The sequence below is a fragment of the Gopherus evgoodei genome, chromosome 16 (genome assembly GCF_007399415.2).
Source record: "Gopherus evgoodei ecotype Sinaloan lineage chromosome 16, rGopEvg1_v1.p, whole genome shotgun sequence".
Lineage (NCBI taxonomy): Eukaryota > Metazoa > Chordata > Testudines > Testudinidae > Gopherus > Gopherus evgoodei.
The window spans coordinates 26,180,409-26,205,691 of NC_044337.1; the positions used below are offsets into that span (position 1 = coordinate 26,180,409).

Consider the following 25,283-nt stretch of genomic DNA (forward strand, 5'->3'; position numbering starts at 1 on the left):
ATTGTGACCACAGACTGGATTTTTAAACATGTTGGGAAACCGGGGAAGTATTGTCTTCTAAAAAGAGATTACAACATCATTTTAACAAAAAGTCACTTTATTAATTCTTGACATCTTCATTCTACATCTTCGGTAACCATTGGAGGCCAAAGTTGAATCTTTTGGCCCAATTAAACATATATGTTTCCAGAACCATAGTATCCTATTGTTAGAACTTGTTTTCAACAATAATACCAGAGTTACACTTAAAAATTATTTAATCTTTTCCACTCCCAAAGAGAGAACCTTGCAAAACCCAAATTAGTTTCATGAACATAGGAGGTACATCTAAGTGAGCTTTCACTTTGCAATGAGTTCAAGGCAAGCTTGGAATATATGCAACATTTTAAAAGTGTAAAATGTCACCCAGATTAATAGAATTTCCCAAATTAGACTCCATTTAGTACCCCTTGCTTTTGTTTTGAAGAATTGCACCTCTAGTTTGGTTGTATTCGGTGTGATGGCTCTAAACAGCTATGAGAAAAGATTAATTAATTTGGTGTTTTCAGAAACTTCTAGAACTGAACAATCTACATTCCCTCATGGCTGTGGTATCAGCATTGCAAAGTGCACCTATTTTCAGGCTGACGAAAACGTGGGCTGTAAGTTAACTTCTCTTTATTTCAAATCTTTTCCCTTCTGTTATGGTGTATAATAATCCTGTGTTTTGTTGTCTAAACGTTACTGGATTTCTGAGTGAGAGCTGGCTGAAGGAAGGAAGGTAATTTACTTTTAGAAATGATTTTGTGTGTGTGTTACCAAATTAGTCTAATTTGGCATCAACTTGAAACCATCTGTTTATGAACAAGAAATCTATATTGTTTAATGGCATTTAGTACAAACCATTGAGTTACACATTTAAAGCATAAACTTAACTTGTTTGCTTTACTGTTATTTCCTTTCCCTGATTTTTTTGTCGCATTCATCTGTTGTGCCTTGTAATAAGCTAGACTGTGAACTCTTTGAGGCAATGACTTGGTTTTTTACTATGTGCCTGTACAGCATCCAGCATGATAGAGTCCTTTATTCCTGGTTGGGGCCTCTACATATTATTGCAGTACAAATAATAATTTAATAATAAAAAGCTTTCTTGGGCAAGCAGTTCTGTCAAGCTATCAAGCAGGACTTCGTTCTTTCCGGGAAGTCAGGCTTTCCCTTCAGAGAGGGGTGTGTGTGTGTGTGTGTGTGTGTGTGTGTGTGTACACACAACATATGCTATAATCCAAACTGTTTCTGGTGCTGAAAATCTTTATGAAAAGATACCTCCCCTCTAGTTCCATCTTATACACACATGACTTACTGTGATGTTTTGGGGATCACCCAGGCCAGTAAGGGCTTCTCTCACTGCCTACCCTATAACTTTTGGTGCCTTCATGGTATGCAGCTATGGCTCAGAGCTCTGTCAATGGTAGCCAGCCCACAAGCATAAATGTCTGACCCTGGCTTCCATCAGCCTACTTACTCCTTGCAGGGTTGACCCCAGAGCCCTTCCAATCTTGAGTCTTCCCAAATCTGTCTAAACCAAGTTCTCAACTATCAGACACTCAGGCCTCGTCCAGACTAGGGGAGGAAAATCGATCTTAGATACGCAACTTCAGCTACGTGAATAACGTAGCTGAAGTCGAATATCTAAGATCGAATTACTCACCCGTCCAGACGGCGCGGGATCGATGTCCGCGGCTCTCTGTGTCGATTCCGGAACTCCGTTCGGGTTGATGGAGTTCCGGAATCGATGTAAGCGCGCTCGGGGATCAATATATCGCGTCTAGACTAGACGTCTGTTAGTCTATAAGGTGCCACAGGACTCTGCTGTTTTTAGAGATCCAGACTAACACGGCTACCCCTCTGATATCAGAAAGATAATGGAACAAATAAGAAAGCAACCAATTTGCAAGCATTTAGATGATAATAAGGTGATAAGTAACAGTCAGCATGGATCTGTCAAGAACAAATCGTGTCAAACCAACCTGATAGCTTTCTTTGACAGGGTAACAAGCCTTGTGGATGAGGGGAAGCAGTAGACATCATATATCTTGACTTTAGTAAAGCTTTAGATACTGTCTCACATGACCTTCTCATAAACAAACTAGGGAAATGCAACCTAGTTGGAGCTACTATAAGGTGGGTGCATAACTGGTTGAAAAATCATTCCCAGAGAGTAGTTAACAGTGACTCACAGTCATGCTGGAAAGGCAAAATGAGTGGGGTCCCACAGGGCTCAGTTTTGGGTCTGGTTCTCTTCAATATCTTCATCAACGATTTAGATAATGGCATAGCATCTGAGGAAGTGGGTATTCACCCACGAAAGCTCATGCTCCAAAACGTCTGTTACCCTACCATGACATCACCCTTGTTTTTCACCCCTTTTATCTTTACCCAGAGTCTTTCAGCTAGTCTGTCTGCTATTCCCATCTCAACCTAGTCCAAGAATATACATTTTTAATATATAAGGCCAGTTCTGTCTTGTCTCTCCTTTATCCTTGCTATAACAGCCCATGCTCCCCACCCCCCCCAAATTCCAAACCTTCTCTCAGGTCTCCATTGTCAAGATTTTTTTTTGTTCCCAATATGTTTTTAGAACTTGCTATTATTGTTAAGTCTGCTGGCCACAGTTTCCTCCTTTGCTCTTCATATCTGGTATCCTATTATCATATCACATGAAATCATATAATATCATATCATATATTTTAGTTACTGTAGACATTTCAATTTACTTTGCCAGATTTTCAAATAAAATTGATTTGTAAAGAAAATTCACATCTTTCCCCTTGGATTGAAAATCTTCCTTGTTACTGCGGAAATAAAGATAGTGGAAGCTGAAGAAATAAATGAAACCATTGCAAATTTTGGAAAAATGCTTGATTGCTAAAGTCTTGTAATTATCTTTGGAAGACTTACAGCACTAGTAAGGGCAATCCTAGCTTCTTTTTCATGCCCCCAAACAATATGCCACCACAGCTCTTGAAGGACCACCACTAGGACTCATAAGGGGAGTGCCGTTTCCATACTTATGGAACTCACCCTTCTTCTGAGACTGTGAATAAGAATCCCAAGTGTTACAGAGTGTGTGTTGTGGATAACTGCCTACTAGGAATTGGACTGTGATGAAATCCTCATTTTACACAGCATACTGAAGGAATCTTGATTTATAAATCACCTTAGTTGATCCTAATATGAAAGAAGGCTGTCTTTGTATCTCATTATCCACATCACATCTCCATCATGTGATATTTCATTTATGATGAGAAACACAAATCTAAATGCATTAATTCTGCATTGTCTTATAAAATGTTTCTATTTCAGCATAGAAGTTCTGCTCTGACCACCACTCAGTAGATGCTTTTGGTTCATGATATTTTTGCATTCTATCTAAATGCTACAATACAATGAAACAAAAGGTCTATACAAATTTCTAATAGATGCCTTTGGCTGGACTCCCAGACAATGCAAAATTCTGTGGGCAGACTTGTTGTTTATACTAAGGAAGATTAGTACAATACTCCAGTTTTCTTTTAAATTATAGTGGCTTCCCATTAGGGAATGAATTCATTATAGAATGTACGTAATAACTTTTGTTGGCTCTTTACTATTCAATCCCTTCAGTCCTCTTAATTTGCTGCTAGTTTATACACAACAACTAAGTCATCTCTCAGCTGAAGTGCTCACTTGACTACAAAACTGTATGGTAGAATGTTTCATATTCAATATCCTTTTAACATTTTATCCCAGTATATGTTTAAAGAGGTACATTACTTTCTCACTTTGTTCCCTAATGAAAAGTTTTATTTTCAGATTTTTTCTGTGTTCTGATGAGACTGTAGAGGTTTTAAAACTGTATCTTCTTGCGATTGTGATTTATTTATTTATTTTGCATCATATTATTTGGAAATAAACATTTTAATTAGAGTGCAAAATATTGGGAGGAGGAAGAATGGGGTCATCATCAAGGTATATATCCTTTCCTGAGTTATGGTTTGTAGCTCAAGGGTCTGCTCTGTTTTGACTTTCAGAACTTGGTGCTCCTGATTGTAACTCTTCTTGTTTCTATATAGCTCTGTTTCTTTAGGAGATTTTTGGTCTGCTCCAACTTCAAATATTTATCCTGGTTCCTTTGTATCCTAGAAATGCTAACCTATACCACTGGTTATTTAAAAAAAAAAATCAGAATGTCACACTACCCACATTTTAAGGCTTTCAGCAGGGTGTCTTATTCCGCTTTTATTGGATGGAGTTGAGTTTCAATGGAGAATCTATGTCGGTCTTCCTACTTCACAAACACACCACAGATTTGAAGGTGATACAAAATTATTCAAGATAGTTAAATCCAAAGATGACTGTGAAGAGTTACAAAAGAATCTCATAAAACTGAGTGATTGGCCAACGAAATGGCAGATGAAATTCAATGTTAAGTGTAAAATGCACATTGGAAAACATAATCCCAACTACCCACACAACGAAATGGGGTCTAAATTAGCTGGTAACACTCAAGGAAGAGACCTTGTAGTCATCCTGGATAATTCACTGAAAACATCTTGTTGGTGTGTAGCAGCAGTCAAAAACCTCAAATGATGGAGATTCCGCAACATCCCCAGGCAATTTATTCCAGTGCTTAACTACCCTGACAGGAAGCTTCTCATAATGTCCACCCTAAATCTTCCTTGCTGCAATTTAAGCCCATTGTTTCTTGTCCTCTCCTCAGAGGTTAACAAGAACAATTTTTTGCCCTCCTTTTAGTAACAATCTTTTATGTATTTGAAAACTGCTATGTTCCCCTCAGTTTTCTCTTCTACAGACAAACACAGTTTTTTCAATTTTTCCTCACAGGTCATGTTTTCTAGACCTTCAATCACTTTTGTTGCTCTCCTGTGGACTTTGTCCACATTTTTCGTGAAATACGGTGCCCAAAGTTTTATATATACTCTTTGACCCTGATATAACGCTGTGCTCGGGAGCCAAAAAATCTTACTGCATTATAGGTGAAACTGAGTTATATCAAACTTGCTTTGATCCGCCGGAATGTGCAGCCTCGCACCCCCGGAGCACTGCTTTACCATGTTATATCTGAATTCATGTTATATAGAGTCGCGTTATATCAGGGTAGAGGTGTATATCAGTATATAGATCCCTGGTACTCCCACACCTTGAATACTGTATGGTGTTCTGGTCACCCCATCTCAAAAAAGATGTATGTGATGCAGTGGTTCCCAAAAGGGAGTTCACGAAATGTTACAGGGAGTTCTCAGGGAAAAATTCCCTGATGGCGGACAGAGCTTCCCTAGGGACCCCGGGCAGCAAGGGACCAGCAGCGAAGCAGATCAAAGCAAGCATATCTATCACACTGAGGAGATTTAAACTTCAGGATTCCTTATAAGAAATGGAAAGGGAGGTGGATATTTTTTGCTATTTTTAAAATTATTATGAAGAACAAGTTTAAGCTTTGTTGTAATGTGCGTTGTTTGCCTGGACTGCTCAAGCCCTGAATGCTTGTATAGGAGGAACTCTTTGAGTAGGCTTCTTAAATATCTTCATGCTGTTTCACATCTGATACTCCTTGATGAAACATAGGAGCCATGTCTTATAAGAGGCTTATTCAAAGTGATACAAGCTATGAAAGTGAGAAGAATGTTGCCATTTTCATAATGTAATAAAAATACTGTAATGATAAATAATAATAGTGTGTAATAAGCATGTCATAAAAACAAATTTTATATTTCCGAGATCGCTGCTTTTATAATTTATACTCAAGTAAAGGAGAAAATACCTAGAAATATTCATTTTTAGGAGGGGGTTCACAAGACTTTACATTTTATTGAAAGGGGTTCACAGGTTGTTAAAGTTTGGGAACCACTGATGTGATGAGATATTTACCCCACAACAACCCTGAAGGCATAAGGGGGCTCAGGAAGGGGCAGTTAAGTTTCACAGTTGCACCTAATGGAAGGCCCATGGTTTTATAAGTATTAATTGCTGATGTAGTCTAGCAGGGCTTCAACCACTGGAGTGCGGGGGCGGGGAGGAAGATTGGGGCTACAGCCGCAGGGTGGGAGGGGGTTCAAGGCTCCAGGCAGGCAGGGGAGACTCGGGGCTTTAGCTAAAAGGGAAGTGCCAGTTTCAGCCCTGGTGCTTCCCCTGAAGCTAAAGCCCCAAGGCCCAGCATGTGCCACCCCCCACCCCGCCCCCAGCTGAAACTGGGAGCGGAACCATGGGAAACCCTGAGCTCCAGCACCCACCACAGTGCTGAAGCCTTGAATGGAGTTGCAGGGCTGAAGCTATGAGCCCCAGTGTTCCCTAGGGACAGAAGCCCTGAGCCCCATATCTGAATCCCTGCAGCCCCAACTCCTCCACCCCATGGCTGAAGTCTGTAACCTCTTGTCCAGCGTATGGGACATTTCAAAGTTACGGACAACATCTGTTCCAGAGATGTCCATAACTCTGAGGTTCTACTGTAAGTTAGTTCCATCAATGGCTGTTAGCCAAGATGGTCGGGGACACAACCCCAAGCTTTGGATGTTCCTAAACCTCTGACTGACTGCCAGAAGCTGGGACTGGATGGTTTTGGATGGATCACTTGATAATTGTGCTGTTCGATTTATTCCCTCTGAAGCATCTAGTACTGGCCACTTTCAGAAGACAGGATACTGGGATAAATGGATCATTGGTCTCACACAGTATGGCCATTCTTATGTTGTTTATGTTTTTGTTGTATTATTGTACAGCTGCCAAGCAAGGAGGGCAGGAGACAGTTGCTGTATTAAAAATATTGTTTCTTCTTGGGTTTTCTACGATTCACCTTAGATTTTTTTTATTTATTTTTTTACTACTCCTGATAGAAGCTGTGACTCTGTTAAATATAGTTACAGATTGTGTTTTTTCCTTTTTCCTTTAATTTACAATCAGAGGTCAGGACATTAGTGAACTCCAGCAGAACATTCAAGTGAAGAAACACACAAAGCTGCTCAGGGTAAAACATTGTTGGTTTTGAGTTCCAGTACAGAATTAGGGAGCCAAGTGAAAATAGGACCAATTTGAATTAGTAGTTTAAAACATGTCGTATGAAACTATGCTTAAAAACAAAAAAAAACAGATTACTTACCCAAAGGACACTGTTCCTGTGGAATAAAAGATATGGTTACGTTTTGCTGCTTTGTATGTAATTATTTTGTGTTAGATTAGTAGTTAGTGAATTGTTCCTTCCCATATGCAAAAGTTTGGAAATGTTCAAAACACAACACCATCAGTGAAAATCACTCTGACTTCTCCTAATTATATTGTTTATACAAGAGTTAATCTAGAAAACAGAATGGGAAGAGCTGGCTGTGTATTGTACACAGTATGTATGGAAATAACACCGTGCCCAGAAATCTTTATGTATTGTCCAGAGTATTCTATCAGATCTCAAATTATTTTATTTGTGTAATGGAGTACAAACTAGACCTCAGTAGGGACCAAGATGAAATACTGTATGTATAGTTAAATTGGAACTGTGAACTTCATGTAGTTCTCATTTTGAAATTAATAAAATCCTCCTTTTTACTTTAATGGGCATTGGGTTGGGCTCAGAGTGATAGATCCTATGTTGATTTCATTGAAGTCAATGGCAGAATTCCTATTAACATCAGAGGTACAAGACTGACCCTTAGCATGTTAACCATTCATCACTGGACACTTGGGTTCAAATTCTGCTTTCAGTCATCAGCAAATATTTGGTCTCAAGTGCATGTTACAAAACCCCTACACAAATTGGCACAAATCAGCATCACTGACAGTTTCTGATGAAAGAGAAAATCAAGACCATTTGTATCTGAGATGTGCTGGCAGAGATGGGCATGAGCCAATTGCAAAGTTCCTGCCCATCTAAGCCTACCAGAAGCCAATACTATTAGCCTCTCATGTTTAAGAAATAGAAACTTGTGCAGAAAATATGAATAAAATAAGACAGTGTAAAAAGGAGTGAAAAACAAAGAATACTTCCATTAATTTTTCTTTAAAGTTTAACTTAATTTTAATTTTATTCAACTGTCAAATTGAGGATTAAATTGTCTGGACATCTAAACACATGCATTTTCCTGTGGCTGTTTGCTAGCCCTGTTTATACCAAAAACAAGGTGGGCGTGTGAGAGAATTGGGAGCTGCCTTGGCTTCATTAATCCTTTATATCCATTTCATGAGTCACTAAGTGTTTTTCAGTGCCGGAAAAAATATTGAAAACTCCATCCACACCTTGCCATAGGAATTAAAATGTCAGTGTTGGGTTTTACTGCTGTGCTGGGGAGTATTTTTAAAAGAATTAAGTAAGAGAAGAAGTCTTGAATTGATTTAACATGGTAATTTAAGGTCCCTAATATCTGCTTTCCTATCAGTGATCCAGTTTTAATGTATTCACAGGGCAGTCCCCTATAAGATTTCCTGAAGAGTGGAAGTAAAATGTGCTTAAAACGCAACATTAAACATCACTTGTGATGGCTGAGATGTATTAGCAATCTGTTCTGCATCCATGTCACTTGATATGTTTAGATTTATAAAAGTATATAATGTGGGGCCTGATGCTGCAACATTTCTGCACATTGATTTCAGTGGGACTGCTCTTGTGCATAAAATTTGCTTGCACAAATAACTGTTTACAGGATCAACTCTAAGTATGATCAAATTTTCTGCAATTAAACATGACATGATAGTGATCTGCTAATAGTTTTCTTAGTCATGCATGCCTTGACCCTCCCCAAAGAAGAGCTTTGAGTGAATATAATAGAAAAGAAAAGAGGTGTAGCGTCCCTAATAATTCAGGTAGGAAATGTGGCGAGCTGTGATAGTCTGCCGCACAGTGTGACAGTTTTGAAAGCCAGCTAGGGCTCTCAAATCTTTGCAGCTCTGCACAGCCCTCTTGGGACAGCAGTCACTGTTCGATAGAGTGAAGGATTTACTTATAGCAAGACTTGACAGCACTCTCTATAGGTAAAGTTGTAAAACAGTTTCCATTATAAATCTGTTTCCACACTTGTATCTTTCCAAAACATAACTTTTAGTTAAATTTTCCAGGGTTGGTCCCTGCCAAAAGGTGATTCTCTCTCCCCCCTCCCACCGCCAAGTTTCAGCAAAATCCTGTCAGCCTTGTTTGGGTTATGGGAGTGGAAAAGAACTTCCAACTGTTTAAAATCAAATTCTAAGCATAGTTTTTAAAACAGGGCTACAGCAAAAAGAGCTGAAGTTGAAACTGTTAGCTGGGCATGGACATACTCTTTATTGAGAGCGAATACTTTTGCATACTACAGAAAAATACAGCTTTCACTTTTAAATGTTCATTTGAAAACTACATCGTGAGAAGCACAGTTGGAAATTTTTGTAACTGCACGGGCTCACACTGGCTGTACTGCACATGTACATGCCTCTGCTTAAATACATATTTGTTAAGGAATTTATAATATCCACTGTTACCAAGTTTATTCTCTTCCTTTTCTGTTTTTTTACAGAGGAAATTGTAAGCAGGACGTAACTCCCCATGGGACTCGAGGTTCTCCCCATTCCCACAGTGATCATAGCTAAGGCTACAATTTTGTCATGGATATTTTTAGTAGAAGTCAGGGACAGGTCAAAAAACCACAGAAGCTGTGACCTGTCCCTGACTTCTACTAAAAACATCCCTGACAAAATGAGAGTCCAGCATGTTGTCCCCTCTGCCCCCTCCCCCCACAGCAGCTGTGAGCTGCAGGGACCCAGTGGCTGGGAGGGCCCCCCCTACTGCTCTGCAGGGTTGGTGCTGGGGGGATCCCCTCCCTGCTGTGGGGGTGGGGGAGCTGCAGGTGGGGTGCCCTACCAGTGGCAGAGGCTGGGGAGCTGCAGGGGGGCCCCCCAGTTGCAGTCACTGAGCAGCTCGGGGTTCCCTCTGCTGCCTTCAACAAGCGACTAGGAACTTTGGGGGAAGGGCTGGCTGCTTGCAGCAACTGAGCTGCTGCATGAGGGGAGGAGGGCTGTGGTGGTGGCTGAGGAGTTGTGTGTGGGGGGCAGACCTGAGGCCACTGAGCAGCTCTGGGGTCCCTCTGCCACTGCCATCGGTGACTGGGAGCTGCAGGGGGAGGGCTCACTGCTTCTGGCGGCTGAGTCACTGCAGGGGGAACCCCTGCTGGGGGCGGCTGGGCAGTTCAGGATGTCATGGCAGTCTCTGAAAGTCACAGATTCTGTGACTTCCGCAACCTCCGTGACATAATCTTAGCCTTAATCATAGCCAGTATTCTTGCAGCACCTTTTTGAGAGAGGTCTTAAAGTTTCCTTACCTTTGGCTCAGTGCTCTGACTGTTACCTCCTTCTTTGGTCTCTTCTGGAGGATAGAATACAGTTTCCTTTTCTCTGGCCTGGTCTATACTGCGCTTTTAAACCGAATATAGCAGCGTTAAACCAATTTAACCCTGCACCCGTCCACACAACGAGGCCCTTTATATCGATATAAAGGGCTCTTTAAACCAGTTTCTGTACTCCTCCCCGACGAGAAGAATAGCGCTGAAATCGGTATTGCCATGTCGGATTAGGTTTAGTGTGGACGCAAATCGACGGTATTGGCCTCCGGGCGGTTTCCCACAGTGCACCATTGTGACCACTCTGGAAAGCAATGTGAACTTGGATGCACTGGCCAGGTAGACAGAAAAAGCCCTGTGAACTTTTGAATTTCATTTCCTGTTTGCCCAGCGTGGAGCTCTGATCAGCACGGGTGGCGATGCAGTCCCAAATCCAAAAAGAGCTCCAGCATGGACCTTACGGGAAATACTGGATCTGACCGTTGTATGGGAAGACAAATCTGTTCTATCACAGCTCCATTACAGAGGACGAAATGCCAAAGCATTTGAAAAAAATATCCAGGCTATGATAGACAGAGGCCACAGTACAGTGCTGTGTGACAAGCGTAACGGAAAGCCAAAGAATCAAATGGACGCTCGTGGAGGGAGGGAGTGGGTACTGAGGACTCCAGCTATCCCACAGTCCCCGCAGTCTCCGAAAAGCATTTGCATTCTTGGCTGAGCTCCCAATGCCTGTAGGGTCAAACACATTGTCCAGGGTGGTTCAGGGTCTATCTCGTCAATTTACCCCCCCCCTCCTGCCCCCAAGAAAGAAAAGGAGAAAAAAGCGTTTCTTGACTTTTGTCAATGTCACTGTATGTTTACTGCATGCTGCTGGTAGACGCGGTGCTGCGGCACTGAACAGCGGCATCCTCTCCTCTCCCTTCCCTGGTGGCAGACGGTACACAGCAGAATGACTGATAGCCATCCTCCTCCTCCTCATCTCGTGAGTGCTCCTGGCTGGCCTCAGGTGAGGTCGACCTGGGGCGCCTGGGTAAAAATAGAAATGACTCCCGGTCATTCCCGGCAGATGGTATGACTCCCGGTACCGGTCCCCGGCACCGAGAACATCTTCAGCGCCAGGACGCGGAGACTCTTACCAGCTGCGGTCGGCCCCTCCATGGCCTTCCAGACAGCCGTCTGTGTCATCGCAGGCGGACAGTGTATACGCGCTGGGCACTGACAGACAAGCGGCCCTTTTTCAAGACCCTCCACAACAAGACCAGGGTCCGCAGCAGTGGCGGTTCTGGACACCCTGGGCGTACCATCAAGCCCAGGGCCCCCAACAGCTTCCTCCTAGGCCTGCAACGGCAGAGCACAGGGCACCGGAGGCGTCGTTGTCTCGCCCCCCTCCCTCCCTGGACGGGGAGGACGGGTCAAAGCAACAGGACCCTGATCTCCCTCCTGAGCCAGAGGCGAGGGCTGAGGCGGACCCCCCGCTGGACACTCTCTTGCCAGGGGTCTCCTCATCGTCTTCTCCCGATGAGGCGGTGTCTGGCACTTCCTCTAATAGCCCTCCTCCGCTAGATCTCAGGGCACATCAGGACCTCCTCAGGCGCGTAGCACAGAATCTGAGCCTGCAAGCTGAGGAGGTCTCTGAGATCGAGGACCCCGTTGTCAGCATCCTCTCCTCCGATGCTCCCACCAGGGTCGCCCTACCCTTCATTCGGACGATCCAGGCTAACGCCAATACGATCTGGCAGTCGCCGGCCTCCATCCCCCCTACTGCATGGGGCTTCGAAAGGAAGTACATGGCCCCCTCCAAGGGCTATGAGTACCTCCATATTCACCCGACACCATGTTCCCTGGTGGTACAGTCGGTGAACGAGAGGAAGCGTCACGGACAGGAAGCCCCAGCCCCCAAATCCAAGGAGGCCAGGCGCAAGGTTTATTCGGCTGGGGCCCTTCAGCTCAGGGTTTCCAATCAGCAAGCCCTTCTTAGCCGCTACGCATTTAACTCTTGGGTGGCAGCGGATAAGTTCAAAGAGCTGCTGCCACAAGAGGCACGTCAAGAATTTGTGGCGATTCTTGACGAGGGCAAGAAGGTTGCACAAACCTCGTTGCAGGCCTCCTTGGACGCTGCAGACTCGGCTGCCCGTACCCTCGCCTCGGGGGTGACGATGCGCCGCATCTCCTGGCTTCAAGTTTCTGGCCTTCCACCGGAGCTCCAATACACCATCCAGGACCTCCCGTTCGAAGGCCAGGGCCTGTTCTCGGAGAAGACAGACCCCAGACTGAAAAGTCTTAAGGACAATCGGGTCATTATGCGCTCCCTTGGTATGCACACGCCTGGGACGCAACGCAGACCCTTCCGACCGCAGCAACAGCAGCAGCGTCGGCCATACCCCCAGTTCCGCCAGCGGCAGGACCTTAATAGGCGCCGCGGCAGAAATGGCAGACGCAGGCCATCGGGCAATCAAGGGGGGCAAAACCAAAGCTCCTCTAAAGCCCCACCTGGACCCAAACCTTCGTTTTGAAGGTGCGCCCGAGGGCGTAATACCAGTATCCCCCATGGATCCTTCCCCCCCGTTTTCCAACCGCCTTTCGTTTTTCCTCCAGGCGTGGTCCCGGATAACATCCAACTGCTGGGTCTTACGCATGGTGCAGACGGGATACCGTCTGCAGTTTGTATCATTTCCTCCCTCCCGCCCCCCATCCTCGTCCCTCTTCAGGGACCCCTCTCACGAGCAATTCCTCCGCCAGGAGGTACAGACGCTCCTCAACAAAGGAGCTATAGAGGCGGTTCCGGAGAACGAGAAGAGCAAGGGGTTTTATTCCCGCTACTTTCTGATCCCCAAGGCCAAGGGAGGCCTCAGGCCTATCCTCGACCTGCGAGAGCTCAACAAATATCTAGTGAAGTTGAAGTTCCGCATGGTATCCCTGGGGACCATTATCCCATCCCTGGATCCTGGAGACTGGTATGCCGCCCTCGACATGCAGGACGCTTATTTTCATATTGCCATATGGCCACACCACAGACGTTTCCTTCGGTTCGTGGTCAGCCGCCTTCACTACCAATTTGCGGTCCTCCCATTTGGCCTTTCTACGGCTCCGAGAGTATTCACAAAATGCATGGCCGTCGTTGTGGCACATCTTCGGCGCAGTCGCATTCACGTGTTCCCTTACCTCGACGATTGGTTAATTCGGGGCACGTCGGAGCTGCAGGTCTGCAGCCACGTCCGCAGGATCACCGGCCTGTTTGCTACCTTGGGCCTCATGATCAACGTGGACAAGTCCACCCTGCTCCCCTCGCAGAGGGTGGAGTTCATTGGGGCCGTCCTGGACTCCACCGTAGCCAGGGCCCTTCTGCCGTTGCCGAGGTTCCAGTCGTTGTCGGCGATCGTTCAGCGCTTGCTGGCAGCCCCCCTGACATCGATACGGACACGTCTAACCCTGTTAGGCCATATGGCAGCCTGCACATTTGTGACCGGGTATGCACGGCTCCGCATGAGGCCCCTCCAGTCTTGGCTCATCGCACGTTACCGGCCGGCAAGGCAGTCACTAGACATGCTGATCACAATCCCCCAGGGGGTATTGGATTCTCTCAGTTGGTGGCTAGACCAGTCCGTCGTGTGTGCGGGGCTCCCATTCCACCCACCCCAGCCCTCGATGTCCCTAACGACGGATGCCTCAGATCTCGGCTGGGGGGCCCACCTGGGAACCCTGAGGACACAGGGCCTGTGGTCCCCACAGGAGGTGGAGCTACACATCAACATGCGGGAGTTGAGAGCGGTCCGCCTTGCTTGTCAAACGTTCTGTCACCAGCTTCGGGGTCGTTGTGTCGCGGTATTTACCGACAACACGACGACCATGTACTATATCAACAAGCAGGGTGGCACCAGATCCTCTCCCCTATGTCACGAGGCGATGCGACTCTGGGACTTTTGTATAGCCCACTCCATTCACCTCACGGCTTCCTTCCTCCCCGGAGTACGGAACACGCTGGCGGACCGCCTGAGCAGATCCTTCTTCGCGCACGAATGGTCCCTCCGCCCGGATGTCGCCCTCTCGATTTTCCAGAGGTGGGGTTGTCCCCGCGTGGACCTCTTCCCGTCCAGGGGGAAAAGGAAATGCCAGGCGTTCTGCTCCTTTCAGGGCCGGGAACCTGGGTCTATAGCGGATGCCTTCCTTATTCCGTGGACGACCCACTTGTTCTACGCGTTCCCCCCGTTCCCGCTGGTCCACAGGGTCCTTCTGAAGGTGCCAAGGGACAGGGCCCACGTGATCATGGTAGCCCCGGCGTGGCCCAGGCAACATTGGTACCCCATGTTGCTGGACCTGGCCATAGCCGACCCAGTTCCCCTGCCCCTTCACCCGGACCTGATCACCCAGGACCACGGAACTCTCTGTCACCCGGACCTCCAGTCGCTGCACCTAGCAACGTGGCTCCTGCGTGGCTGACCAGTTCTGAGTTGCGCTGCTCCACCCTGGTACGTGAGGTACTCTTGGGCAGCAGGAAGCCTTCCACTAGAGCGACGTACTCGGCCAAGTGGAAGCGTTTCTCCTGTTGGTGCGTGGAGAAGGGTCTCCTCCCGATGGAAGTTTCGGTGGCCAATATTTTGGACTATATTTGGTCCCTTAAGCAACAGGGCCTGGCGATATCGTCCCTGCGGGTCCACCTGGCGGCTATCTCCACCTTTCACCCGGGGGGGGATGGCCGCTCCGTTTTCTCTCACCCGACGGTGACTAGATTCCTTAAGGGGCTGGAACGTCTATACCCTAACGTCCGACCCCCTGCCCCTACCTGGGATCTTAACCTGGTGTTGTCTCGGCTCATGGGGCCCCCCTTTGAGCCGTTAGCTACTTGCTCCCTGCTCTATCTTTCTTGGAAGACTGCCTTTTTAGTAGCTATTACCTCAGCTAGATGGGTGTCGGAACTCCGGGCTCTCACGGTAGATCCCCCGTATATAGTCTTCCATAAAGATAAGGTGCAGCTGAGACCGCACCCTGCCTTTCTCCCCAAGGTGGTCTCAGCCTTCCACGTCAACCAGGAGATCTTCCTCCCAGTTTTTTTCCCGAAACCTCATTCTTCACGCAGGGAGCAACAACTCCACTCGCTTGATGTCCGTCGGGCTCTCGCGTTTTATGTGGAGAGGACCAAACTGTTCCGCAAATCGCCCCAGCTTTTCGTGGCAGTAGCGGACCGCATTAAGGGGCTTCCCATTTCCTCTCAGAGGTTATCCTCGTGGGTAACGTCCTGTATCAGGACCTGCTATGACTTGGCTCACCTTCCTACGGGCCGTGTGACTGCGCACTCTACCAGGGCGCAGGCGTCGTCGCTGGCTTTCCTCGCCCGTGTGCCCATCCAGGAAATCTGTCGGGCAGCGACCTGGTCATCGGTCCACACCTTTGCTTCCCACTACGCCCTGGTCCAGCAGTCCAGAGAGGACGCGGCCTTCGGATCTGCAGTGCTCCATGCTGCTACTTCTCACTCCGACCCCACCGCCTAGGTATGGCTTGGGATTCACCTAACTGGAATGGATGTGAGCAATCACTCGAAGAAGAAAAGACGGTTACTCACCTTTGTAACTGTTGTTCTTCGAGATGTGTTGCTCACATCCATTCCACACCCGCCCTCCTTCCCCACTGTCGGAGTAGCCGGCAAGAAGGAACTGAGGAGCGGGTGGGCCGGCAGGGGTATATGTCGGGTGCCGTGGCGGCGCCACTCTAGGGGGCGACCTGCCGGCCCACTGGAGTTGCTAGGGTAAAAAGTTTCCGACGAACGTGCACGCGTGGCGCGCACGCCTAACTGGAATGGATGTGAGCAACACATCTCGAAGAACAACAGTTACAAAGGTGAGTAACCATCTTTTTTCTCTCATTTATAATAGTAATGCTTGAGAATCTCACTAGTGAGATTATGTTCACCGAATATTTGTAGTAACGAATAAAAATAAATTCTTTTTAAAAACAAAAAAATGCTAATTTTATTGTTTATTTCCTTCCCAGCTGCAAGTGATGTATGCTGACCATAGCCTTTTTTAGCAACAATTGTTCCCCATTGTCTTTACCTAGCAGCCTGAAAGATGAAAATAGATCTTGGAGTACTCTAATTCTTTATTGTAAAGAAGAACACATTTTCTTTATATTTATGGCTGTCTTTTTCTTTAATATAAAATTCTTCGTGGTATCATTGCAAAGTAAAATTATGCAAGGTGAAAGATGGTAGTTGAATAAAATGTTAGAAAAACAGTTCTTCTTTGAGTGCTTGCATATGTCCATTCTGCTTTAGGTGTCTGTGCCCCAATGTACTGAAGCCAGAGAACTTTTCCCCAGAGTGGTGCACATTAGGGTGGTACATGTGCCCTCTGCATGTTCGTGCTGCTAGCTGAGAGCATAAAGGACAGCACTTCTCCAACCCTCCTCAGTTCCTCCTGCTGCCTGTGGTCAGTAGTTGTAGCAAGCATGCAGGTTTCTCACACTTTCCCTTTGTACCTTAGAAAACTCTTCTCAATGTTTTTGATGTAAATATTTAGTAAAATTTTTTTTTCTAGTTAAAGTACTTGTTATAAGATTCCGTTCAGCTTATTATTCTTTGTTTCTATTGAGCTTTGGTTTGGTGTTAAGGTTTGCCAAGTCTCCTGGCTTCAAGTGTTGTTCTGGATGCAATAAGTCAGTGCCAGTCAGCAGTCGCCACTGCAGATGTTTGAAGTTTCTGGGTAAGGGACCTGTTAGGAAGTATTCAATGCAACTCACTGGTGCTGGCTGTGGTTGAGACAAATACTGATGAGAACTAGATATTAGTCAGAGGTCCTGATCCTGTATCTTGCAAAATTGGAACCAAAAGTAGCATCTGAATTTAGTCAGCTCAGGTTAGGAAGAATTTTCCCCCAATAATATGGAATTGCAAAAACCGGTGCAATGTGAGATTTCTATCTTTCTCCAATATTGTCTACACCTCTAAGAGAGGAGTCTATATTGGATGGGCAAGTTTTTTGTTCTTTCATGTAATTACACCTTTACCCTGATATAACGCTGTTCTCAGGAGCCAAAATAATCTTACCGAGTTATAGGTGAAACTGCGTTATATTGAACTTTGCTTTGATTCAACGGAGCGCGCAGCCCTCCCTCCCTCGGAGCACTGCTTTACCGCGTTATATCCAAATTCATGTTATATCAGGTCGCGTTATATCGGGATAGAGTTGTAACTATATTTGAAAACAAAATATATTATTAAAATACACCCTGATTGAGCATATGTTTCAGTAGGAGGGTGGTGAAGCACTGGAATGGGTTACCTAGGGAAGTGGTGGAATCTCCTTCCTTAGAGGTTTTTAAGGTCAGGCTTGACAAAGCCCTGGCTGGGATGATTTAGTTTGGGATTGGTCCTGCTTTGAGCAGGAGGTTGGACTAGATGACCTCCTGAGGTCCCTTCCAACCCTGATATTCAATGATTTTATTCTGAACACTCCTGTACTAGGTAAAAGCTGCAATAACACTCGTCTGTAGCCACAGTGTTACAGGTTTTGAGACCCAGCCCAACAGCAATCACTTTTTCTGGTGTTTGCATTACTGTTCTTCCACTGAGTCATCTAGAGTTCTTAATAACTCCTGTAATCATAAGCTTTGCTGTCCTCACTAAGCTCTGATTGGCTCAGTTCTCAGGCTGTGAATGAGTAAGATGCAGCTCTGCCTGCCAAGAATGGTGGTTTTCTTTGACTGAAAGAAAACTGCTTAGCATGCTTAGTAATTGTTACGCCCTATTTTTACATGTTTAGCTAGAAATGTCCACAAATTCCCTATTTCTGCTCTCTGCATACATGCAGAAACACAATTGAGTCACATAAATCCAATAGTCTCCCTCTCCCCTGCTACTATCCCTTTCTTAGGGCTTCAGCTACTGCAATATAAAGCCCCAGTGGGTATTTCTACAGAGCCAGGGATGGGAGCTGCAACTGCTCGACACAGATAGGAGGCAACCCCGGCTGAGTAAGGGCTGGTGTGGGTGATGACTCGATGCCTCCCCACTTCCCAAGCCTGCAGTAACTGGACTGGTTCGTAGTACTGACTGGACAATGTCAGGTCCCCGCTTCAACTGGACTTTCTGGTAGAAAACTGGACATTTGACCACTCTAAGTGTGACTCAGACGTCAATATGTGAGCTTGTGCTTTCCTTTTAGCAGTCCTAAATATGTACTGAGGGTATGTCTACACTACAGAATTAGGTTGATTTTATAGAAGTCTATTTTTAGAAATCTATTTTATACAGTTGATTGCATATGTTCACACTAAGCACATTAAGTCGGCAGAGTGCGTCCTCACTACCATGCCTAGCATTGACTTACGGAGCAATGCACTGTGGGTAGCTATCCCACAGTTCCCACAGTCTCTGCCCCCATTGGAATTCTGGGTGAAGCTCCCAGTGCCTGATAGGACAAAAAACATTGTCACGGGTGGTTTGGGGTACATTTCATCAGTTGCCTCTCTCTCCGTGAAAGCAACGGCAGACAGTCGTTTTGCGCCAGACACCAGAGCAATTAGAATAGCACAGCAAGGTGCGCTGCACATCAGAGAGGCTTTGAAAACCAGTTTCATGACTGGCCAGTTCTCCTTGATGCAAACCCACCCCGTGTTGATTTTAATTCCCTGTAAGCCAACCACCTTCCCCCCTTCGAAATAAAGTAACTATTATTTTGAAACCATGCATTCTTTCTTTATTAATTAAAAAAATGAGATAACAGACAAGGTAGCCCAGGTGGAGTGGGGGAGGAGGGAAGGACAAGGCCACATGGCTTATTGTAGCCACAGTAAAAATCAAATTGTTTGAATGACAGCCTTCTGTAGCTTTAGCCATCCTCTGCAGTGGACTGGTTGGGTGCCTGGAGGGCCCCACTCTCCCCCCTCCGCGTTCTTGGGCGTCTGAGTGAGGAGGCTATGGAACATGGGGATGAGGGTAGGCGGTTATACAGTGGATGCAGCGGGGGTCTGTGCCCTTGTTGGCTTTCCTGCAGCTCCAACAGACGTTTCATCATCATATCCATTTGCTCTCCCAGCAAACGCTTCATCATGTCCTTTCCTGGCCTCTTCCATGCATTAAGCTATCAGTCCTATCAGTGCGGGAGGACTGCATGAGCTTGGAAAACATGTAATCGCGAATGTGTTTTTTTTCGCCTTCGAATCTGCGATAACCTCAGGGACAGAGATGGTAGGGGAAGCGTAGAAACATTCTATGCTCAACAATTCTGGGGAGACTGCATGGTCACCTGTGCTGTTGAGTTTGCCACACTGACCAAACAGGAAATTAAATTCAAAAGTTCCTGGATCTTTTCCTGTGTACCTGGCTAGTGCATCGGAATTCAAAGTGCTGTCCAGAGTGGTCACAATGGAGCACTCTGGGATAGCTCCTGGAGGCCAAAACTGTCAATTTGCATCCTCACTACCCCAAATTTGACCCAGCAAAGTCGATTTTAGCACTACTCCCCTTGCCGGGGAGGAGTACAGAAGTCGATTTTAAGAGCCCTTTAGGTCGACGGAACTGGGTTGATTGTGTGGATGCATTTTAAATTGACCTAACACGGCTAAATTTGACCTAACCCCATACTGTAGACCAGGCCTGAATTTCTTTGTTTTGTGCTAGTAAAGGCTAAAACTCTGAGGGTTGAAAAACGCATCCTTAACTAATGAATTGGTCACTAAAGGGCATGGAAGGAAAAGCCAAACCAGTTTGATAACAGCTATCAAAATAACTTTACTGGACTGTGGTTCATGAGTTGAATTTTGATAATCAGATACATTCCATTCTTATGACATACACATTGGAAAGAGTTATGCTTCCAAACATAATAACATCTGGAGTCCAGTGAATCATTGCCTCAGTTAAAATAAATCATTGCCTATTTTGTACTTTGAACACTTTATTCTTCATGTAATTTACTACTGCATATGGTAAACAAATGTATCTAACGTGTTAAATATTTTTTTTAAATTAAAGATCAATTTAAAAATTACAGATTATTTAAATAATCAGAGAGAGGTTGTCATATAATACAGGAGAAAACAGCACGTTGAGACAGTACAAGTGCAAGAATTTTTGCATTCCTTCTGTTGTCAGGGGGTCTAAACATTTCTCCCAAGATGGAGCGCTTTACTCCATCACTTCTGCTTTAACCTGTCCTATCTCTTCCCCAGTCCAGTCTCCTTGTCCAGTTCCATTCTCCTTGCCTACCCAGTCCTAGTCTCCACTCCAAAAGTTTCTCATCCTAGTCTCTGCTCAGCTAGTTGTAATCTTCCCCTCCTCGTCTGATCCTGTCCCTTTCCTCCTCCTGACTTTCAGTCCCAGTTTCTCTCCCTGGAGTTTTCATCCAATCTCAATCTCTCCCCTCCCCACCCTTTGCCTGGATCCTTGTCCCAGGCTCTGCCCTCCCCTCCCTACCCATCCAGACCCAACCTCTCCTCCTCCTCACCCCATTTCCCAGTCTTCTTACCCAGACAGTACCAGCCTCCCCTCAAGCGTGGCTCTGAGGCTTCTGGCCCAACCAGCCCCTATCCCACCAGACTTCTCCTCCCACCAGGCTTCCTCCTCCGTGTTGCCTGGATGCCAGCAGCAGGCCATAACTGAGAGCACAGGAGAGAGAGGCTGCCTTCTCACTTCAGGAGCCCTGCCCCACTCTGGCCTGGAACAGCTAGGAGCAGCCATTACACGCCAAGTCCTGTTGAGCACTGTAGCCCTGGAATTGAACATGTTCAGTCACTCTGTGAGGACAGCGCCTTTGTAGTCTCGACACTTTCACAGGCCTTGGGTGGCAGGCCAGTCCTTGCCCACAGACAACCTGCCAACCTGAGACATATTCTCACCAGTAACTGCACACCGCACCATAATAACTCTAGCTCAGGAACCAATCCATGCAACAAACCTCGATGCCAACTCTGCCCACATATCTACACCAGCGACACCATCACAGGACTTAACCAGATCAGCCACACCATCACTGGTTCATTCACCTGCACATCCACCAATGTAATATACGCCATCATATGCCAGCAATGCCCCTCCACTATGTACATCGGCCAAACTGGACAGTCTGCACGGAAAAGGATAAATGGACACAAATCAGACATTAGGAATGGCAATATACAAAAACCTGTAGGAGAGCACTTCAACCTCCCTGGCCACACTATAGCAGACCTTAAGGTGGCCATCCTGCAGCAAAAAAACTTCAGGACCAGACTTCAAAGAGAAACTGCTGAGCTTCAGTTCATCTGCAAATTTGACACCATCGGCTCAGGATTGAACAAAGACTGTGAATGGCTTGCCAACTACAGAACCAGTTTCTCCTCTCTTGGTTTTCACACCTCAACTGCTAGAACAGGGCCTCATCCTCCCTGATTGAACTGACCTCATTATCTCTAGCTTGCTTGCTAGCATATATATACCTGCCCCTGGAAATTTCCACTACATGCATCTGAGGAAGTGGGTATTCACCCACGAAAGCTCGTGCTCCAAAACGTCTGTTAGTCTATAAGGTGCCACAGGATTCTTTGCTGCTTTTACAGATCCAGACTAACACGGCTACCCCTCTGATACTTTGTAGTCTCGGTGGCACTAGAAGCTGTGAGGGGATGGAGCTTGCTTACTTGCTCTGTGGGGATCTCTCATGCACAGTCTGGTCTGCTCTAGGAGCTGTAAGAGGATAAAGCATGCTCAGTGAGGGTGGAATCTTCAGAGATGTTAGCTGTTTAGCTCTAGCAAATCTCTATTGAGCATGTGCAAACTACAATTTTTCCGTTAGGTGATTGTGCACATACACATTTGCTGGAGGTGTATGTGTGCCCAGATCACTTGAGTCCTAGCTCCAAAGTATGAGGGTGCTAGAGCATTTCAAACAAACGTTCACCAACATTTTTTAACATGGGCACAATAATGTATTTTCCCTTAATTCATTCTCAGAAATGGCTGAACTGCTTTTGTTGAAATTTTCTTGTCTATTAATTCAGCCCAAGGCAGACACATCCAGTTTGAAAAATGTAACCTTAAAGACTTAAAATTTGGCAAGTTTATAAGAAACTGAAAAAAAAGATCTTATAATGGAAAGTGTTTGGCAGCCTTAATAATAGGCAGTACTAGCAGCCCCACCCATAATGCACTTATTTTTTAACTGGGGAATATTTGCACAGAATATTTAGACATAACACTTTTTTCTTTTGATCAAAGAAATGTAACCCTTTAACATACGAATCAAAACTAGGGCTGTCAATTAATCGCAGCTAACTCATGCGATTAATTCAAAATATTAATCGTGATTAAAAAAATTAATTGTGATTCATCACAGTTTTAATCGCACTGTTAAACAATAGAATACCAATTGAAATTTATTAAATATTTTGGATTTTTTCTACATTTTCAAATATACTGATTTCAATTACAACACAGAATACAAAGTGTACAGTGCTTACTTTATATTTTTATTACAAATATATGCACTGTAAAAATGATAAACAAAAGAAATAGTATTTTTCAATTCACCTCATACAAGTACCGTAGTGCAATCTCTTCACTGTGAAAGCATAACTTACAAATGTAGATTTTACAAAACTGCACTGAAAAACAAAACAGTGTAAAACATCAGAACCTACAAGTCCACTTGGTTCTACTTGTTGTTCAGTCAATCACTAAGAGAAATAAGTTTGTTTACATTTATGGGAGATAATGCTGCCTGCTTCTTATTTACAATGTCACCTAAAAGTGAGAACAGGCATTCTTTTTTGAGTGCTTGCTCATATCAATTCCAGTTAGGTGTACACGTACCGCGTGCATGGCCATGGGAAAATTTTACCCTAGCAACACCTGGTGGGTCGGCTGTGGAGCTCCCTGGAGTGGTGCCTTCATGGCGCTAATCTGTACCCCAGCCAACCCAGCATCTCCTCAGTTCCTTCTTACCACGAGTGATGGTCACTGGAATTATGGAGTCCTGCTTCACTTGTTCTCCACTCTCCCTAGCGTATATCTAATAGTTAATAGTTGTTGATAGTTATAGTTGTTAGTCAGTTATAGTTGGTTCTACTTAGTGTTAGTGGGGTTGGGGGGTTTCCCCCTCCTCCTCAATTTTTTCTCTCGGGCTCATGCCCAAAGCTCCAGGATTCAAGCCCTGCTCTAAGCCCACGCCATTGGGCGACCCCCATGACTCTTGCCTGAAGTGCCTGGGGGAGGCTCATCAAGCAGAGAAGTGCAGGATCTGTAAAGGATTTAGTCCTCAGACTAAAAAAGACTTTCGTTTAAAGCAGTTCCTCATGGTGATGGCTTTTAACCCTCAGCCTCCTGCGGCGCGCCAAGAACCAGCACCGAGCACCTCGATGCACAGCGCCCTGGCAAACTCCCGCGTCTATCACCCCGATGGCAAAGTGGGTGGAGTGGAAATACTTTGTCCCCTCAAAAGGGTATGATTATTTGTTCACATACCCACAGCCCTGTTCACTTGTGGTTCTGTCCGTGAATGAAAAGGAGTGGCATGACCAGCAGGCCCCAGCACCCAAATCAAAGGATGCCAAGCATGTTGATTTGTTTGGATGCAAAGTTTACTGTATGGGGGGACTTAAGCTCAGGATTGCTAATCAGCAGGCACTCCTGAGTCATTACAATTTTAACTCCTGGAACTCTGTGCTGAAGTTTAAGGACCTGGTACCTCTTGAGTCCAGGGAGAAATTTGGGGCTTTGGTTGATGAGGGCAAAACAGTGGCAGGCCTCACTTGACACTGCAGACTTGCCCGCATGCACTTTGTCCTCAGGGATCGTGATGAGGTGTATCTCCTGGCTGCAAGCCTCTGACCCACCCCCAGAGCTTCAGCAGACACTGCAGGACCTCCCCTTTGATGGAGGGGGTTGTTCTCGGATAAGACTGACTCAAGGCTTCATAGCCTTAAGGATTCAAGGGCGACAATGAAGTCCCTAGTCATGCACACACCAGCTACCCAGAGGAAACTCTTCAAGCCTCAGCAGCCACAACAGCGCTCGTATCCTCCTTGGCTGAGGCAGGATTTCTATAGGTGGCGGGGGCATAATGGCAGGAGGAAGTCCTCCAACCCCCCCGTCAGGACAAGGCCAGGGCCCAACCAAGCCTTTGTTAGGCTCAAAACAAGCCTTTTGAAGGGACGCCCGAGGACAGCGTACCGGACCTCGTTCAGGATTCTACCCCAACTTTCTTGAATTATTTATTCCATTTCCACCGTGTTTGGTCACAGATAACCATGGACCGTTGGGTCCTCTGCATGGTGGAAGTGGGATACTCTCTCCAATTTTCTTCCTCCCCACTCTCCTTCCCCGTGCCTCTTCAGGGACCTTTCTCAAGCAACTCCTTATTCAGGAGGTTCAGGCATTCCTCGCCATGGAGGAGATCGAGGAGGTTCCGAAGGAACTGAGAAGCAGGGGGTTTTACTCCCGATATTTCCTAATCTCCAAGGCAAAGGGCGGGCTTCAGCCCATTCTGGATCCAAGCGGACTCAAGAAGTTCATTGTAAAGTTGAAGTTCCACATAGTCTCCTTGGGCATCATCATACCTTCCCTGGATCCTGGAGACTGGCACGCTGCCCTTGACATGAAGGATGTGTATTTGCACATAGCGATTCATCCAGCGCACAGATGCTTCCTCTGCTTTGCGGTCAACTGCGAACACTATCAGTTCACGGACCTTCCCTCCGGACTTTCCACAGCCCCCCGAGTGTTCACCAAATGTATATTGGTCATGGCAGCTTTCCTTTGTCAGCGGCAGGTGCAGGCATACCCTTACCTCGACAACTGGCTAATCCCAGAATGCACCAGAGAACAGGGGCAGTCCCAACTCCACTTGGTCACAGACACGTTTCTTCAACAGGGCTGCCTCCTCAACATGGCGAAGTCGATCCTAGAGCTGACCCAGAGAATAGAATTCATCGAGGCGGTTCTGGACTCTGTGCAGGCATGAGCCCTCCTGCTGGATGCTCATTTCC

The 25,283-nt window shown here is 45.9% G+C and overlaps 1 protein-coding gene across 3 annotated transcripts in view; it reads left to right on the plus strand.

Annotated features, from left to right (window-relative positions):
- The window catches only part of RALGPS1 (Ral GEF with PH domain and SH3 binding motif 1), a 355,807-nt gene that overhangs the window by 94,371 nt on the left and 236,153 nt on the right, over positions 1–25,283 (plus strand). For all 3 annotated transcript variants that reach the window (XM_030535186.1, XM_030535187.1, XM_030535188.1), the window contains one exon: positions 549–641. In XM_030535186.1, the coding sequence (XP_030391046.1) occupies positions 549–641 (93 nt within the window). The remainder of the gene's footprint in view (positions 1–548; positions 642–25,283) is intronic.